General features: G+C 38.1%; 1 protein-coding gene across 13 annotated transcripts in view; it reads left to right on the forward strand.

The window, feature by feature from the left end:
- The window catches only part of LCLAT1 (lysocardiolipin acyltransferase 1), a 121,196-nt gene that overhangs the window by 28,206 nt on the left and 72,675 nt on the right, over window positions 1–20,315 (forward strand). For 7 of the 13 annotated variants that reach the window (XM_030035390.1, XM_030035392.1, XM_030035391.1 and 4 more), the window contains 2 exons: window positions 12,613–12,781; window positions 16,191–16,389. In XM_030035390.1, coding sequence (XP_029891250.1) covers window positions 12,617–12,781; window positions 16,191–16,389 — 364 coding nt within the window. In that variant the 5' untranslated portion in view covers window positions 12,613–12,616. Of the gene's footprint in view, window positions 1–7,518; window positions 7,539–9,634; window positions 9,654–12,612; window positions 12,782–16,190; window positions 16,390–20,315 lie in introns of those variants that run through there. The other 6 variants (XM_030035400.1, XM_030035399.1, XM_030035396.1 and 3 more) reach the window with 3 other exon arrangements.

A 20,315-nucleotide genomic window follows, 5' to 3' on the forward strand; every position in this document is an offset into this window, starting at 1 on the left:
GTTAATTAATTCATAACATTTTAGTAAAGAGTTGGAACAATTTTACTGTCCCTTGTTTGATGAAGGTCTAGTAACTATAGTTTCTCTAAATAGTTTTCATGCTTTTATTAGTATTTACTTACGTTGGCATAAATTAATAGCTTTAATAGCCTCCAAGTGATAACTGTGTAGTATTAGGTCTTCGATCTTTGTGTTGCATCATCTGCTATCACTACTCTTGCTCTTGTTTATCAAGCTGTTTGCTTGATGGTCATGCTGGCAACAAAAATATTTGAGCTGAACATTTCAATATAGGATAAGATAGTTGTCTGTTCCATGCTCAGATGAAAAATGTCACTTAGCTCTGGGACATACAAATATTTCATAGTCAGTGCTGTTACTTTTAATGCTGGTGCTTCTGTGTTTGACTTTGTAGCTGTGCTTGTGATGTTTTTTCTTAACTTCAGCATGCCTTGCAGGCATGCCAGAAGTGGATTAATTTTCTTGAGGCTGTATTGTTTGAATGCAAAGTGTCCCAGTATGTAAAGATATACTGTCCTTTGGTTATTTGGGAGTACTGAGAGTTTCAGCACTGTTTACTTTCGTAAGACACAGGGAGAAGCCTCAAACCGATGAGGAAGAGAGGGAAGTAGAATGTCATAAGCATCTGTTTTTGACAAGTCCGTGATTATTAATTTCCCCAATAAAAATATCACCTCCACAGTGCCCATTGCAATGAGCTCATTAAAGGCATTTCAAGAGCTGTGATTGCATTTGGGAATTCTTCTGCAAATGCAACTAGAAAGATATACGTGCTTTCTCATATATATCCTTAGCCAGTTGCCCGGGTACTTCACTTATTAATGAGCATATTTTACAGCTTGAAGATAAGCTCTTCTAGCTTCAGTTTCTGTGATCCTAGTATGCTAATCAGAAATAGCGGATTCTTTCCAGGAATTCTGTGGTTTTGTATAACCATTTTCCTGAAAGGTCAGGGCACTTGGTAAAAGGGGAAACATATGCCAGGGTGTGTTCCCACTTGGAAATAACTGAGAGAATGCTAGATCTTCTTAGAAGAGAAATTCTTGTAGCAATTAAAAAAAGGGGGGGGGGGAAGGAAAAAGAATCCTTGTAATGAATTGTTAGATCATTAACTCTATATCTGTCTGGCCTAAAGAAAAGTCTAGATACAGCTGATATTAAACATGTTCCATGACTATAGAAACTGCTATGAGAAGATTCCTGATTTAGATATTTCTGGTAGCATGGTCTGCACAGTCAAATGTGGATAATATCTTCCTTTTTTGGGCATGATTTATCTAGTGCAAAGATTAAGTCATTGCATTTCCTCTTAGATTCCTCTTTTATTATTATTTCTTTTAAGGGGGAGAGGGGATACCAATAAATAACCTTCTCTAGACTGTGTCTACCTTGTCACCTGTCTCCTTTATCTTCCACATGATGGTTTTGGTCTAGGTCAGGGTATTCTTTATCTTCTGGCCTCTCATCCCCGATGTGTGAGCAGCGTAGTTTCCTTAACTATCCAAACAATTTTTTGCTTCAATGATCACAGTTTTTAAAAAGTTGATCTTTCTTTTTGTTCCTTTCCCCTATCACTTTGCAGTTTCTAAGGCACTTTTGTAGCAACATGAGCAGTACTGAGTCGGAGACTGGAAGTGGTCAATTGGTCTATAACAGTGCCCCAAACGTTGTTGGGAGGCTCTTTAACTCTTGTGAGGCTTTCCTTCATTTCTCCCCTTTTTTTCCTAATAGCTCTTGTTAAGCTAGACCATTGCTCACATGTGTAAAATCTAGTAGTCCCTGAATAGCTATAATGGGTTATTTCCCTGACTAGGTCACTTGCTGTTCTGTCATTATTTCATGGACACTTTATTCTTGGATTTGCTAGCATCTATGTTTCTGCCACAGCATGTCTGTCTAATGAATCTGCAACTGCCAAATGTATTTGCAGCTGACTTGAAACTCATTCTTACTGTTACATTGACTTGGTCTTTGTGATGGGAAATAAAAGACCTATTAAACCACTTCTAATTCCTTTTTTATAAGCTCCTTTTGGTTCTGGCAAACTTTATTAGAAACTGAGATTCTGTTTCAAACGAGCTACTATTTTACATAATACCAAAGCTAAAAAGCTAAAAAATCTTAGTGTTAGATGTTGCTTTTTTCCATTTGTCTTCTGGCAGCTTAGTGAAGTATTGCATAAGCACTGGCAGATAACTTCCCCGGTTGCTTCAGCATTGAATCACTTTATTTAGCTTCCTATACTGGTAATTTGTTATAGGATAAAACGACCTTGCTAAATGTTCATGCAAAACATTTTGTTACTCATTTGTCAGTAGCACTGGGCCCTTTGCATCTAAATGCAAAACACTTTATAAGAATCCAAGGTCACTCATATCTTCCTATGTGTTTGAGGGACCAAAGCCATTAAGCTTTAACAAGAAACATGAGTTGCTTTATTATACTATATTGGTAAAACATTTTCTGGCTTTGAGAACACTTAAAGTTTGAAGAAAAATGTTGTGTGTTTTATAGAAGCAGATTCAGTAGCCCTGGAACCAGAAGCAACGTATCTGCATCAGCCTGCCACTGTGCATGGGCTGAGAATCCCTGCTGAGACACGGAGCTTTATTAGCTCAAGTACAGATCTGTCTAACTTGGCTGTGCGTCTTCCCAGGCAAAGCTTGCATCCATGCACAGCACCGTGCAGATGCGTGAAGGAAGTGTTTACGCTGTGAAATGCAGCGCTCTGTTAGAAATGGCTTTGAAGACCTGGATAGACTTGAAGCCCTGAGGACATCCCTTTGGAGTTCTGTCAGAAGAGAAGCTTCCCTTTGTAGCTGGTGGAAAGAAAGAATTACAGAGCTGAAGATGGGGTTAAAGCTATGGTTCTTAACACTGGTTTGTAATGTAATCTTAGAAATATCCAGTTATGCTGTTGACTGATCTTGCTGGTAAGCTGTGCAAATGAGATTTGAAGGCTGTTCTCTAGAAGGCTCTGAAAAGCACAGCAGAACTTCATCTCTTACTGTAAGGTCTTGAAGCAGAAATATTATTAGTTAGTAGTGGGACAATAGTTTGGCAATGTGTGATTTTCGGCTATATCGCTTTGGGTGTTCCATCTTCACCAAAACATAACAGATTGAGAACAGGATTTCATGTCCAGAAATGGAACAAATGCGAATAAACTGTTTCTGCTGCTTCTAGTGGGAATGAAACATTTGTAAATTTTCTGCAGAACTACTGCATTTTTCCTCTTTTGTTTCAAAGCCTGCCAGGTAACTGATCTATTGTTTCTACTATGCTTACCTTGGAAAGCAGCCAGCCTGTAAGCATAACTCACTAGAAAACTACAATTTTTGTGGCTTTTAAAGTTGTTATAAACATGGGATATTTGCTGATGTGTAAGTATGCTTCAGAGTGCTGTGTATTCCTGATACAAAGGCAGCCCGGCAAAATTTCAAGTTCTCTGAAGTATGGAATTTTCCAATCAAATGGCTAGAACATTTTTAATGTTATTTGCAAATAGTTTTTTTTCTTTGATATTTGTCTTGGAAATATATTATAAAAAGCCTGACACAGTTGCACAGACTCAAAGGTTTGGCAGAGATATGCAATTGACAATAACAATTTATCCTTATTTTTATTAAAAAAAAAAAAAGTGACATAAATTTGTTTGTGGGCACAGTTCTCTGTCTCTCGTACAAGTACTGTTTAGCCAGAATGACTTATGTGGTAGAAAAATGAAGATAAGTCTCCAGTTTTTCTTTTCAGCCCTGTAACAATTCTGAGAGTAGATAAAATCCATAATCTGATCTTGCAATCGATTCTAGGTAGAGACTCACTGGCTTCAGTAAGTTTGCTGGTGGGATTTTTAGCATGGGGCCTGCTGAAGTTTTACGGCATGTAATGTGCTACTAAGAAAAGGAATAAAGTAGTTTAGCAATTGCCATTGTTTTACATGTGATGGCTGTCATAGTATAAAAGATATTTAAGAAAAAAAAGAAAAGCTGCTTTGGTTAAAAAAAAAAAAACTACACTGTAATATTACCCATCCAGAATCAAATTCATTTGTAGCATACATTGTGGCTGGAAAAGGAGGAATTCTTTGGGTTAATATATTCTGTTCTGAAACCAAGAGAGGTTTTTGTAAAGTATGGCCACAAATACAAAGTTCTCACTGAAAGTTTCTCCAAGCTGGATACCTTGCTTAAGGCCTCTGAAAATCTGCTTTTACATCCCCTCTTTCTATTTTCGTAATTCCACTCTTCAGAATAATATGAGTTAGCATAAGTTTTCTGTCGTGCTGTTACTGTCCTACTGATGGTTGGTGGTTTTCATAGCTTGTTGAACAGGCTGTTTGAATTTTGTTCATACGCGTCTCCTGTATTTCTTTTGGGTTGTTAACCTGATGAGAAAATTCTGTCTTGATGAGGGTAGAAAAGCCATTAAAAGTTTCATGGGTGTATCCTTACACAGAAGGGAGTTGTGAGTTACTGTTCAGCAAGTAGGCTGAGAAAAGAGTTTATCTTGGAAATGGTGAACACAGCAAAGCTTTTAGAAGCTTGGAAATTCACCATTTTTTAAAATGGTACATTCAGGATCTGTTGCAGTGCATATCAATAATTTGAAGAGCTTTCACTGTTCTCAGGGAGTGATTTTGGTTCAAGACAGTGGCAGAGATTTTAAGATATTCCAGTGAACGCTCTTACTAGTTTTGTCTTTGAGTAACTTCTTCAGCAAGGAGTCCTTGATTTCTGTTGCCCAGCTGAGGATTTTATTGTGAAACAGGTACTTCCAAAATTATAAATGCCACCCCTCCCTGCCAAGTGTTGGGGTGCTCTTATGCAGGGGGAAAAAAAATTTGATTTATTGGTTTGTAGCATCTCCACTTACAAAGTGGAATGTTTTATCTGGTTTTCATAATTTTCACTTGGATTTGTTATCTGTCAAAGTTGATCAGCTTTTTGGTCTGTTGTAGACTTCTAAAACCGAGGACTTAGATTTGCTAGCTGTTGACCACAAGTAGCTTTTTTGTAAAGTAGACTGGGCTTAGAGCTGACCTGCAGGTTTTACGTAATATACCTAATAAAACTCCAGAACTGACCACTACTGCATGTTTGTTGCAAGGTTATGGTTGATTTTTTTGTTGCTGTTTTATTTAAAGATGGGATGAAGGGGATGGGGGAAGTACAACAGCTGTTCTTCATCTGCCAAACCTATTTTTGATGAATTGTCAGCCAGGGCACTCCTTTTGTATTGGTTGCTGTTTAATACAGGCTTGTGGGGCCACAGTAACTTGAAGGATAGTATAGAGAACAACTATATGGATGGAAAGCCATGAAGAAGTAATTAAAAATTATTTGTGTCTGTGCAATATGCATAATAAAAAACTGAGGTAGCTTTTGGTAGAAAAAGCTCTTATGCAGTTCTTCTTACAGCAGCTCAAATTTGTCAATTCATCTAGATTTTCTGAATATAGTAAGGAATAAAAGCAAGCTACTTTTTTTTTTTTTTTTTCAGGAAGCAGCTGTAGCTGTTGCTTGATACTCTCTTACAAATGATTTTAAATACCTTAACTCATGCTCTTATTCAAGCTTTATTGGTCTAATAGTTGTCTGGAGCAATAGTGGAAAGAGTACAGGTAAACAAGAGTGAAAAAGCATCAGACTGATTTGATGTCTGTACCCTGACTGAATTACCTGCTTACAGTATCTAAAGGCTGTACTGCAAAGAATCTCAGCCAGTTTTTTTGCATTTGGAAAGACACAATTACTTGGAAGAGCAAATTAAATATTCTATTAAATTTTTTTTATTGAATTATAATAGATTAAGTCTTGGCAAATAGAAGATATAATAAATTGTAAGATGGAGTAATAATCATATTTTATTGGTAATATTTACGGAAATTACTCATTAAGTATTGTACTTTTAATTTTGTGCATGTGTAAGCTAGAATCTGCTATACTGTTAGAGAGATTCAGGGATGTGGTTTGTGATAATAATTATCTTCTATTGCCCTATCCTATATTGTTTTATGATACATGTGTTAAATCTCTTAAATGCAAGAACTGAATAAAAGGGAAGTAGTTTTAATGGTCAAGTGTCTGTTTCTTAACTTGTTTTTTATGTGATAGTGATCAGTGCCATATTTGTATGTTCCTTAAAATACTGAAGTGCCCAAGAGAAGGATCAGAAATAAAATGTTGTTCGTAAAGAGGTCTGTGGAGACTGATGGAGCTTCTTGCCTGTATCGTGTGGGCTACTGATTAGAGTGGGTATTTGTGCAATTAATAATTCAGCTTCGTCCTGTCATTGCTTCCCATATAACCTCTGCTATTTCTGCAGTTCTTTTAACTGAGACACAAGTGAGAAGTTACGTGATCAAAGAGATGGGGTAAGTTGTAGATCTGGAAATACAATTGAGTCAGTCTGCAAAAGCTTGCTGTAAGCAATTTTCTTTTAAAAATACAGTGCTAAATAGAAACTAGTTTCTTGCCCTGAGTGCAAGAATTGGTAAAAATTTCCTTTGAAATGTTGTTATGGGAAAAAACCCCATAAAATGCTCAAACAGAAAAGCCTGGTGATTTGTTGGACTTGAAATGTTCCGCTAGAATGTGTCATTTCCACTGAAACTTTGCCTGGCTGATGTTTTGTCACTTGGCCACCTGCTTGGTGGTTGCAGAGACCTCTGTGTTATTTGCCTTGCAAGCTGGGAAGAATTGTCCAGCTGCCTGCTCTCCTGTCTAGCTGATTTTGTTTAGTAACCTTAAAAACTAGTGAACTAGGTAAAAGTCTGGGTCAGTTGTTTGATGGCTTGTTTAATGGACACCTGGGAAGTTGGTAATCTTTGTTCCCCTCTTGCCCATCTCCTTGAAGTCCAGTTCACTGAGATGAAAGGTTTTAAATTTTGTTGTGAAAATTGCATCTTCTGACTTGGAAATTATGTTTCAGAATGCAAAATTGAATATGGGAGCCGGAATTTCCAGCTCACCTCTTTCATTTGCTGTGCTTAGAGGAAATGCAGAACTAAATTAAGTCAGTCTGCAGTTAACTGCTGGCTTTCTTTGCAGAACTGTTGGAGAAAGGGCATCGTTCACTGTCTGTATGAGTTTCTGCATGATTTTAATTGAAGATAACGTTTACCTTTTCCACTGGTAATTGACTGAAAGAAGAATTAAACCCCATGCCTAGTATTCCCCATTCAGTTCTTGAAGACTAATGAATGGTTTTATTGCCTGTGCTGATTGAACGGAAACATACTGACCAGTAATAATACAATGTTGTTTTATTGATACTAAAGAGCATTTCTTTATTTTTTCAGTAGTGTAATAAAACCTGATTTGCTGACTGCATAGTACTAAGTGCTTAAAAATCTCTCTAGTTACCAGGCAGCTGGCACTGTTTGTCAGGTAGTATTGCTTAATTCCATACTCTAGGTTAAATCTTGTTTTACATTGAACCTGGAAGACGAATTAACCTGTTTGTACAAGAACTTTGAATTAGCCAGGAACTGTTAAGGAAACGTGAAGCGCGTGGTGAGTCTTGACTACTGTGAAACTTCTAGACCTTTAATTTTAGAACTTTTTAGTTTCTTACCAGATAAACTTATTTTGCATGCTTTGCCCACTTATAAGCCATAGAAGTAGTTCTGAAGAAAATCTAGTTTTGTTGTAGAGAACAGGCTGTTTAAAACCTTTTGAAATCATCATCATAACAAGCTGTAGTTTGTCATTCCAGCTGTACCTTGAATAAAAGCATGCAGATGATAAGCAAAACAAGCTGAAATCTGATCACAGGAAGGTGTCTCTGCTTTATGTTACTATGCAAACACTTCGTTTGCATAGAATATTGAAATAATTTCAAGCAAATATTCTAATAAAGATGAAGTTTATAAAAATGCAACTGTTTTGGAAAGTAATTTGTCCCATTGTAGCCAAGAATTTTTAAAATTAACTGAAGTCTAAAACAAAAATTGTATTTTAAGAATTACTGTTTCCCGTTACCTGGAGACAGAGCATGTTTTCCTTCTGCTATGGCAACGAGAACATGTGAAGTACAGTACCCCAATAACTTGGAGTTCTGCCACAAAATAGATGAAGAACTACAAGCCCAGTATGAGGGTGCTGTCTTTCTCACTGTTTGCAGCTTTCAGCCTGAATCTTAAAATAATTTTGACTGTCTTCCCACACAGCAAATGGAAAGTGGCTTTAAGATGCATAAAGGCCGTAATACCTGCTAAATCCAGTGCTGAGAGTAGTTGCTGCTTTAGGAAGAGAGAGTTGTCAGCTGCAATAAAGGAATACTTCTGTACTTTGAAAATGTTTGGGTTCTGTTATTCAGACTTCCTGTTGAATCCTTTAATTCATTTCTTGGGTGTCTCATCTCTGACATGAATCGGCTCAAATTTTCTTTGTTTTAGATCATTTTACAAGTCCTCATTAAGTACTCCTTTCCCTTTGAGATTACGTAGTTGGTTTTTAATCACGTTTTGAAGCTGCAGGCCTGTATTTTGTATTGGTTTGTAGCTGTTGCTTCACTTGTTGAATGCATATGTTAGATTTGGGGTGGCTGACATATCTGTAAAGATACCTTTGTTTCTAAGCGAGGTGTTTAAGGGGCTGAGAGATGCGAAAGGATGATAATAGAGTCAATTCCCTGTTGTCTTTGGTAGTAGGTGTCTGGGAATTCCTCAGGCAACTGACACAATGGCAAGCTGGGTACAGCAGCCCTTGTAGTGCCAACACGAGTTGACACGAGCGTGCAGAGCCTGGCACGCCAACCGTGCAGTCCTCAGCGTTACGGCTTTCCTTTTCAGGAGGGTGTGTGGACACTTGGAGCGTGCTGCTCTTCACCTGCCCAAGCAAGCTGGTATTGCAAAGGTGGGGGGACGGGGGGAGGAATGGGGTGTGTATGGGAGAGGTATGGCTGCGTCGGGGTGGGAGATGTGGGATGCGGGGCTGGGAGGGGGGTTGCTGTTGGAAGGGAAAGAGCTGAGGATACAGAGCTGAGCAAAGACGGGCAAAAGAGGGTTTGTTGGGCAAGTTGCAGCACTGTGTGAACACGACTGTACTGCTTCAGAGACGGGCGATTCCCAAACCGTACTGAAGCTTTAGCAGGACACAAAGTTATGACTAATTATTTTGTCTGACCAGAGCTGGCTCTGTGCAATTAACGAACTTGTGCACTGTACTCCTAGCCGAGGAGGTGCTGGAGCTGGCTCCCTGTGGCACTGCTTGAGTTAGAGAGGGCACACTGCTTCAGCAGGGCAGCTGGTCTGGCCAGCGTGTCAAATCCAGGCTGGGGCTTCAGCCTCCTCTCTGCCCTCCCTGCTTGACACACACGCAGAGCAACACTTCTGCTGACTAGCCCAGGGCATGTGCTGTTGGCAGCCAACCCGCCCAGCAGCTTGTGTGACGAATACCCATCCTCGACTGTTGGCTAAAATGAGAGTATATGTAAATGTTTCTCAACTGACATGCGTAGGCAGATGCATTTTAAATCATGTAACCTATTGTCTGGGCAGTGACTCCACCACATGAACCCACAAATGAAAACAAATGGGTTGAGTGTGTTAACAATTTCACCTTGTTACTAAAATGAGCTTGCTGAGCACTGTTTTCAGAAGGCCAGCTGGATGGTTACTCTCTGCTGTAAGTTCTTCATGTTATCACAGGCTTCTCATTTTGCAGTTTTGCTCAAATTCATTAAGAGGGAGTTGTTTTTCTGTTCTCACACCTGTTTGCATGGCATCTGCTTTATTGTGGTGGGGGTAATTCAGAGACAAAGTCTATCCATTATTCTAGATAAATGCATGTGTATATGTGTAAAGATATGTAATGTATTATATATAAGCAATAAGTAAAATATGGTATGTATCATACTTTAAAAATGTGGCTGGAAGAGCTAAATGACATGGATTAAAAACATACATGGTATCTTTCGTGCCTAGAAATAAACACTGCAGTGTTTAGTGGAAAGCAGTGTAACATATATGTACATACTGTAATGGGGTGCAGGTTGAAGAAGAGAAACTTCAGAACTTCCTCAGCTCTTTTCCACAGCTCAGATACCTTCATTAAAAAAAATTAATTTTACAAGACGGTCTTTCACATAAAATACAGAAAAGATTTTTTTATTATTATTTTTATTAAATATTTTGGCTCTGTGCTATAATTTGAGGGAGAGAGCAGTGTAAACTGTGAAAAGCTCAGCCTGTACATAAGTGACCTACACTGCTTTCCTAAGAGTTTGGGAGGATGACAGAGCGATGTCTTGTCTCATTAACTCTGTGGTTACCTGTGTGTAGAAGTCAAATACTTGGAACTGGAACGTGTGCCTCTGTGTTGTCCCGCAGCTGCTTGGAGCCAGGGTGTCTGTCTGGAGGATGTCATTGCGTCTGACTCGATGACTGGTGGCTCTGAGCAGCCTCGCAGAGGACCGGAGTGGCTGGCTGAAGCTAAATAAACTTGTGTTCTGTGTCTGCTAGTGGGTTTTACCTGTTTGAAAGCTGCCCATAGATCTTTCTTGTTGTTTCCCTGTGTGTATTCCTAAAAAATGTTTTATTAGGTCAAGCACATTGAATTTTAATCCACTCTGCTGCCTTTTGTAGTAGGTCTCAAATCTTGATATGTCAGAAGGCGGCCTTTTCTTCTAGTCCTGCTGCTATTAATGATTTTCTTTGCCCTTTCTGTTGTTTCTGTCCTTCTCTGTTTGTTTTTTTTTTTTTTCTTTTGTCCTCTGCTACCTTTATTTCGGACTTTCCCCAGGCAGGTTTGCAGTAACAAATAGAAGGTGGCAGTTGGAGCATTGTTTCTTCAGTGCAGTGCTCTTCAAGGATCCATTGATATGTCAAAATTGATCCTACTTAGTGTGTACATATGTGGACAGCTGGTTATTTAGTTCCTGCTTTTGGCAGGAAAGAGAGGACTTTATACTCAGGGATGTAAATAATGTGTATTTGTTTGAATTCAAATGTTATTGTGTTAAAATCTTCCTGATATACGGTCCTGGTTTCAGCTGGGATAGAGTGAGTGAGCGGCTGCATGGTGCTTAGTTGCTGGCTGGGGTTAAACCACGACATAATAGCTATCAGCAAACATTTGTATTTAGTGTTACTTTTTTTTTGCTATGCTGCAGAAGTCGGGCTAAATACAGCTTCCTGTGTCCTTCTTTCATTAACAAATTTGCGTGGCCTCTTCTCTTGGCCTTCCTCCAAATATGTACAGTTTAGGAAATTGTTTAAACAGAAAAGTATCCAAAATAGAGCTATGTTCTTGTTATTTGTCAACATGGAGGAGCAGAAGCAAATTCATGTGCTAGCAATGCTAGCACTGCCATTTCTTGACTTTGGAATACTTTGCTGTGCAAACATTGCTATGGACATTGAACAAAACATGCTTGAGATAAATCATGTATGTTACAGTACACAAGGCTTAATGGATTACTTTTCCATTGCTCATTTTAAAATTAAAAACACCAGCTTCCTGTTTTTCTTGTCCTGAAGTCCTGTCTATCTGAGCTCTTGTAATTTCTAAAATAGCCTGTCAAAAAAGGAATTCAGTAAAGTGACTGAAAAGTGACTTCTACTTAACCTTTGATTTTATAAACAATTGTTTGAGTCCTAAATAGATGCAAACAGTCTATTTTTAGGCCCTAATTTAGAGAATTGATATTTCCACATTTGCTTTGTCATAGCTGGTAGTAGTCGCTAAATTGTGAAAGCTTGTAGCTATTACAAATGCTTGGAGGATTGCTGAGGGTTCTGCCATAATGCATTAAGAAGCACCATGCACTGTACATTTCAATTTATAATAAAGGAGTCTAGCTGATAGCACAGACACTGAAATATTTCAAGTCTAGACTACTGTCTTAAAAACCAAAGGCTCTTGGCTTTTTGGTGGAATAGGTTGGAAAATAACTGAAAAGGACAGTTGAAGTACAGCAAACTTCAGAAAGTCACGAAGTCCCTAAGCCAGGGTGAGTCGGGAGGTTTCAGCTGCTGCTTCCCTGCCCTGTTGTGATGAAAAGGGAGCTGGTGCTTGAAATGGTTGACCAGTCTCGCAAGGTTTGAGTGGTTTCTGAAGGAGGTCACACGTAGACCCTTGTTAGGTGGGGAAGATGAGTTTCTGCAACACTGTGTTTAGCAAGAAGAAACAAAATGGAGAAATAGAAAAGCAAAGTTCCCTGTCTTCAGAGAACGCTAACATTAGTACTTTGCCAGTGACGAAGATAATGGCTGAAAAGTTTACTATAACAGGTGTTCTCTTATATAGCTCGTTTGTACCTTTGGATAATAAAAATAGCTTGCTGAAGATTTTAGTGTGAAACTACATATTGTAGTGGAGGAAATGATGAAGTAGCTGATACTTTTATGGCCTCTTTAATATCCCAATGCTCCATACAAAACATTGTGTTTATAAAGTCATTCTCTTACTGCTGCTTGTGAGGTAGAATATTTTGGTTGCATTTACTTTCATCATGTGTTGTTAGCCATGGAAAAAAAAAAGGGGGGGGGTTGAATATTACCTCAGACTGGACTTACGGACTTGGAAGAGTTATGTAATTACTTCCAGTTTATCTCTCTAACATAATGCCAACTTTCTTTTTCAGAGCCATGGTGTCATGGAAAGGGATATACTTTGTACTTGCACTATTCTTGGGAAGTTTTTTTGGAAGTATATTCATGCTCGGTCCTTTTCTACCTTTGATGTTTATCTCACCGGCCTGGTATCGCTGGATCACCGATTGTGTTGTGGCCACTTGGCTCACGCTCCCAGTGGTAAGTTGCAGTTTGAGGCAAGTTCTGGGCAACTGTTTGTAATACCATGATTTAGTTTGCTGACTAATGCTTTTTATTTTATTTTATTTTTTTAAAGTTTTTTACGCTTTTGTCAAAACAGGCCTTAACACACTTAGTATCTGTGGAGACTTAGGTTTTAGCTCAGTGTTGTTGATTGTGGGCTTGTCCATAGCCCCTTCTTCCACAGTTTAATTTATATGTAAGCTAATGCCATGTCTTAATTGTACTCTTGAAAAGGCCTTTTCGTGACATCTCCATCTAGTGTCAGTTAGATGCTGATCAGAGAAGAGTAGGTGAAGCACTATAAGCAGGCGGATTTTTTTAAATTACAAACTTCCTAAATGAGTTGTCTTATAAACTCTTCCTTTCGACTGTGCTCCAACTATCTAATTAGGAAAATTATTCACTGTCTGGTACATTGTTGCTGACCTTCACTGTTCTCTTACTTAATCCTTTTAGAATTTAGTCCTTGTAGTTGAATTAGAGATAAATTATTTCAGGTGAAAAAGAACTTCCCTTAGAAATGAAGTCTTCCTCACTTATAATGCATCACCTTTAGAGCTATAGGAGTCTGGAAATCAATAACAAAGCTCTTCCCTGAATTGTTCCAGAGAAAAGATGGTATGAATGGGTTCTGTCTCCTCATCCATTCTCTAAAAACCAAGGGACTTTGTTCCTCTAGGCCTTTTAAAGATTTGTTTAACTTTTTCTGAAGTAAAACACTATATTGGTGTGCAGAAATAGTATCTTGTGGCATAAAGGAAGATTTATCTTTATTACATATCAAATAGTTTCTGCTTTCTCTGTTTGTCTTCTGTGTTTTAAGGGGGTGTGAGCTGTTTCATGTTCTAAAACTTTTGTCCTTTTCATCATTACTAAATGAGATGAAATTAGGAGGGAAGAAATAATTACCAGTAAAGGGAATAGAGGTATTGTTATTTCTTGTCATGATGAAGTTTAGCTGAGTACTGCTAGTGTCACAGAATCGACCCTTTCTCTGTTTGTCTCCCAATTTTTCTAAAATTGCAAACTCCCCAAAATCCAATACTGGTCTTTTATTTGATTAGTTGCCTGGGCTTTATAATTCTGGATTATTACAACTAGTTTGTGATGACTTTTGCAATCTAGAAGTATGATTTCAGCCCACACTGGACCTAAACCAAATAATTTGAATGTTTTTGTGAAAAGGATTCTGTCTTGTAAGAATCTTGGAGATTTAGGTTCAGGAAAGGGGTCTCAAAAACATTTTGCACCCAAACTTTTTGAGGCTGAGACCTTGTCTGCATTAGTTTTCTGTCCTTATGCTTACTGCATTCTTGTTCAGGAGAAGCAGGTACTTTGGTTTGTGTCTCCAAACAATAAACTAATGTTGGACCAGTTGGACTCCCAATGGGGAAGCTCTGACCCTGACCTCTGTGATGTAAAACTTCCACCTTCCTCACTCCTCTGCCACATATTATTTCCTTTCTAGCAGAGTCAGCAGGATGGGGCGGTGAGGTTGGTCTTAACTGTTTCAGTTTAGTTTGGCTTATACTAGCATTAAGGTACGTAGAACAGAACATCTGTTCATTATTATGTTTAACTAGATGTTAAATATGTAATAAGATTCTTATTAAACTATCAAAAAAAGGCTGCTTCTCTCTTTTCTGAAAAGATAACTGTTTACCATTTTGAGCTATACGACCTGCTCTGCTTTTGAAGTGTCCATAGTTACTCTTGATAGCAACACCTTTGCCAGAATTATAGTGAGCTGAGTTTCTTAATAGTATTAATATTTGGCACATACAGTGCTTTTCATTCTGAGATCTCAAGCCATTTGTGGTTGTGAGAATGTCATTCCAGTTTTACAGGTGACTTAAACTGAAGAATTTGTGTTCTTTGAGGTTCTGTGGCACAGAGGTGGCAGAAATACGAACAGAACAGAAAGTTGTTTTACTTCCTAGAGCTCTGTTTAAATTCCCAGACTTTGCTCTTTTTCTGTATTTTTCTGGAGGAAGAATGGGGAAGAGAAGGTAAGGAGGTAATTTGAAGTGCTTCTATTCTTTTATGTTAAGGCCAAATGTAAAGTTTATTCCTATAGATGTCCAATCATGTTTTGGTGGTTTCTTTTTCTGTGCTAACTGGGTTGGACAGTGTCCTGCCAGTGGCCCTGACCTTAGGGCCTCAAGTCATACCTTGAGGTAGTATCTGTTGTCTGCCTCCTGTTCCTTGGGATTTTGTACCTTTCCACTGTGTTTCCTCTAGCTATTAAAAGGTTGCAAGGCACTAGCATTCAGCCATCTGTATGTTTGAATTATTTACCTGGTCCTGGTCTTTTGCTGTAACCAGGCAGCACTCTTCCATACACTTCCCTGCATGATTTGGGAATGGTCATGGGTCAGAAACCATTTCCAGTAGTTAATTTGCATGTGGCGTGAACATGGCTAGAGCATGCTGTTGGGCTCTGATATTATATACAACTAGTCTAGTTATACGGTTATGGTCCAGCTGTCCAGGTTATGAAACCAGGCCCTCTTAAACTTGGCTCATAGCTCTTGCCTGCTTTTTCCTTCTGATAAACCACTGACCTATGATTTTATAACTTGACCCGTCAGAGCCACATGTAGCAGGTAAAGCAAGAAACATGTTTTATATGTGAACTTCTAGCATCACTGGCTGTTTACGCAAAATCAAGAAAGCTGCGTGCCCAGCTCCTTGTTTGTGTCCTTCCACGTTTGAGGCTTATTCCATGCTTTGGGACGGCATTTTGTAGATGATATGTGTACCAGTGCTTGGTGGTTGATGCTTTCTGCTAATTGTGGGGTGGAGGCCCAGGCTTCAAGGTAGCACTGTAGAGCTGGACAGACCTAGGTCTACTTCCCTGTACTGTGTTCCGGCTTGTTTGGGATTTCTCTCTCTCAGCTGCTCTTTCTGCCATCAGGTTCTAGCCATTTTTGCAGGTGGAAGTTAAGCACAAACACGTTGACCACTTGGACCCAAGCAGAAAGCAAGGCAGCTTCTGATGCCTTCCCAGCCCTGACAATATTGAGCAATAGATTATTTGTGCAGCCAGTCTCTCCTTAGATTACCTACCAAGTTATAATCCATACTGATTCCCTTCTATTCCTACGTGATAGTATTCTGGGAAAACTAGGGAAAAGCAAGTTTAATGTTGGACATTGATTGTAAAAGAGTGCTTTTTAAGAAGTGCTATTTAATTGTTGTTTCCTCTTCCATTAAACAGCTCAGTGTTACTGTGGAAAAGCTGGCTGCTTTATTAGAAAACAGTCAGAAGTTTGCTTACCAGTGATAATGTGAGTGAATAAGTAAAATGATGTAATTTTTATTGCTAATGGGCTGGTGCTTTTCTTTTGGGAGTAAAGCCATAATATTGAGATATTATTTCTAGGCCTTGCTGGAAATGGTGTTTGGTGCCAAGGTGGTTGTCACTGGTGACGGATTTGTTCCTGGAGAAAGGAGTGTCATTATCATGAACCATCGCACACGAATGGACTGGATGTTCCTGTGGAACTGCCTGCTGCGATACAGCTACCTCAGACTTGAAAAAATCTGTCTCAAATCCAGTCTCAAAAGCATTCCAGGATTTGGTAGGTGACTAAACCCTTTAATTCAAAAGGAAAACGTGTTTAAATTTTGCCTGGCACTGTTCATACCCTGTTAAATGCCCTAGGTTTAAATTCTGTTTCAGTATTTTTAAAAAAAAACTTGTGTAAAATAATACGGCATACTGAGCAATTAAACCATAAATCTCCCAGAGGACGCCTGGTCTACACGCTTAAGCATTTCTTTTTAAAGATACTACATGTGCTGCTGTTGCTTATAGGTAAAAGTATTTCTGCTATATATAGTGAAGGCTTTCTTCAAAATTGTGAAAAAAGTCTTTTCAAAGTCTCTTTCAACACTTTGGGTTTGGTGCTATTTCACCGCACATTGCAAACGCTCTCATCAAGCTTCTTTGTTATCCAATTTATACCATTGAGAAGATTACCAAAAAAAAAAAAAAAAAAAAAAAGCCCTGTAGGCAATTGCAAAGTTGATGCTTCATTTTAATAACTGTAGTTTTAAACTGAACTTGGTTACACAAAAGCTGTACAGGATATAAAATAATCAGTATTTATAGTGATGTAGTCTAGAAACAGATCTGAGTTGCACATACTCAGAGAAATCATTTCAGATAGGCCAAAAATTGTAGCACAAATGGTTTCTGAATAAATAGGCAGACTTATCTGAAATAAAAGCATCTCTGTGTTTTATTTATCTCTTAGATTTATTTGCTGTTTTATACAAAACTAGCTAGGGCAGGATATGCGTCAACTTTATGATGTCGAAAGAGTAACCTTATTTATGGTTCCCTTTTGTCAGGCCATTTATCTGAACAGATAATTTTGGCAGGATTCCATACAGAGGAACTCTCATATTGTTGCACTGTTATTGCATTCACTTGCTGGGCCTTTACTCCTCTTAAGTAAGAACTGCAACTAGGTAACATACTTTTTCCGTAACAGTCAAACACGAAGGTCAATTTTACTTGACAAAAGACATCTCTTTTAACATTACAGGAAATGAGAAAATATGTATTTAGATAAATGTTTTATCTTGATAATACAGCAGAGATGTTTTGAAATCTTGGAATCAGCTGCAAATGCAACTTTTTAAAGCAATGATGGAAGATAATCAGGACTATAATCTGGAAGATTCATAGGTTTATCTCTTCAAAAGTAGCTTTTTGTGGTTTTTTGGGGTTTTGTTTTGTTTTGGTTTTTTTTGTAACAAAACATTTGTATGTATGCTCGTTAATGCCTTTAATAAATGGGAAGGTAGCTCCAGAGGCTTGGATGCTATGTTATGCTTGGCAAAATTTGGTTCCTGAAAGGGTGTCGGGAGTTGTCAAGAGGTTGATTTTCCCTGCCCCTCCCAGTTCTGAGTTCAGTGCATAAACTGAGCACATCTAATAGATTTAATGAGTAGGCTCAGGTAAGTGGAGCCGTAGCAGGTCAGTGTTAGCAGACCACGATGCTGTCTTTGTTCATAGTCTGACATAGTAGCTTAAGCCACTAATGAAATTCTGGGCTCATACCTCACTTTGTGGGCTGTGATGGTAGAGGTGGCACAGGCAGTCATTGACTCCTGTTGTTTGTGTTGCAGGACGACAATTTCTGGCAGTAGATTGGTTGCCTGGATCTGGTGTTATAAACCACTATTTATATGTCAGATGCCTAAGCACCCTCCACAATATATGGGCTTTGAGTACTTTGATTGCAGTACTGTGAATTTTAGCTTATTTTTTAGTAGACTGCTAATGCTATTAGTCACAGGAGAGGAATCCAGCTAAACTATGTCCTTTACTCAAGCCAATTTGATAGTCTAAAATCATAAATGTTCAGCTTCTATTCTACCATAGTATATCTGAAAAGAGGCCTTAGAAATAGTGTCTCTATGTTCAGTCAGCCTGTGTTTTGGATGGCAGATTCATGCAAAAATAAAGTATTCTGTATAGCCACGTAATTAGGGGAGAGTTGGAAAATGAGACTCTTGGATGAAATTAAGATTGACGGATAAGGTTTAATTGTGAATCTGTATGAAGTTTGGTGTTGCAGTGATATAGCAGAAAATGATGTCCAAAGTGGACAACCCTGAATCTTATCAGTAAGAGTAGAATTTCTCCTACTTGTCTGTAATGGCCCTGCTGTGTTATGCGATAGCCTTTTAATAGGTGTTTGTCAGCTTTTGGTTTTGGTAAATTGTGTCCAGTGGTTTCACTTAAAAGTTTTGTTTATTTTGTGGGCTTGTAAAGGCAAGAAGATAACTTGGAAAACAACTAGACAGTTTCAGTTCACTGCAGCTATAGTTGACACTTTAGATGTTGATCATTTAAGGTATATTATTTGTGGAAATTAAAACAGCTACTTTCATCATGTCTTTCAGTTTCATCTTTTCATATATTTATATGAATTTAGTTGTGTATATATATTTAGAAGTATAGGATTATGGAAGTATTGATATATTGGCTAAATGGAACTTCTTTACCTAATGGTAATTTTGCTTTGAGGTTGAGAAATATTTGAATGAATATACTGTATTGCTTTTGGTTTTTGGTTTTTTTTTTTTTTTGCAAGCATTTAATTTAAAGTTATGTGTAAGATAAGGTTTATAATGCAGCCCTTTAATTTCCATGTTGCTGAAAACCTTGCAAGTATTAAGCATTGTACCTTTGTCGTTTATACATATTATCCCAGTTGGGGTGTAAAAATAGGTGTATGAGAGATTATACTGATCCAAGTGGTATATATGGTAGGTGAAGGGCAAAGCTTGGAATGCAAATAGATCCAGAGTCCTTGTCACCCCCTTTGTAGGTTAAAAGTGTAAAGGTATCAGATTTAATGAGTCTGTATTTACAAATAGGCAGTTATTTTCTAGTGAATTATAATTAAAATCAGAGGAGTCAGTGTTTCAAGGAGAAGCATTGAGTCACTTACCTAGTTCTTAAGTTATTAATTCTTTGCATTCCAGTGTATGAAAGACTTTAAATTGATTAAAGGTGAGCCTTAAAAAAAGAAGCCCAAAGAAAAACAGATGGTCCTTTCTTCCTGGAACCGTAGCTTTGGCTTGATAAATTGTGTGCAGTAAAGTTTTCAAAAAGAGGTATTACATTTCAGTAATCTCAATTTCAGAAACATTCTTGCAGCGTTTCAGTACAAGTTGCCAACTTTGGCATCTCAAGGGAGCGCTACTCTGCTCTTAGCTGTTGCTGCAGTTTCTCATCTGACATCATCAGAAACTATTGACACATTCTGCAGTGTCGGTTTTCAAGGAGAATTTCTAATGGCATTGACAGTTTCCTGCGTAGTCTGACAAGACAGGACTTCTCTACACTACTTGTAATAGATATGAACAATTTATATTCTCACCTATTCTCAAATTAATAAGGAATAGCGTCAGAAGTGATACAGACAATGATACAATTTTGTTCAGCATACACTGTGGAATACATACTGTTTGAGTAGGTACCAAGGAACATACACAGTCGTGTCAGATGACCAGATAATCACTAGAAGTTAATTACATCCTTTTAAGTTTTTATCTCATTAGTTTCATTCGTAAAAGCCTTGTGATATGAACCAGTAAGACTTCACTGGAAGTAGAGCTGTGTTTTAATGAAGGACAATTCACACGTGTTCGTTGTTTTAAATAGGATTTTAATTATTGCTTGGCTTGCAGTAATATTTGGATTTTAATGGTTAAAAGTGCCTCAACATCTACATGAAAAATAAATGAAAATTTGGGTTTAGTAAATTAATGGAAAAAATGAGAGAGGGTAACCAAAGGGGTTAGTGTCAGTGCATGGCTGCTACATGAGTTGATATTCACCCTGGTTTTGCTTAATGCTGATGGAAAAGATTAATAACACTGTAATTCAGTGTACAAGCGCAGGCACCGTTGATGGACATATCTTGAAGGCTTACCATTTTTAAGAAGGCTCACTGAGGATGGTAAAGCAGGGAATTACAGCTGG

Source organism: Aquila chrysaetos, chromosome 13, assembly GCF_900496995.4.
Source record: "Aquila chrysaetos chrysaetos chromosome 13, bAquChr1.4, whole genome shotgun sequence".
NCBI lineage: Eukaryota > Metazoa > Chordata > Aves > Accipitriformes > Accipitridae > Aquila > Aquila chrysaetos.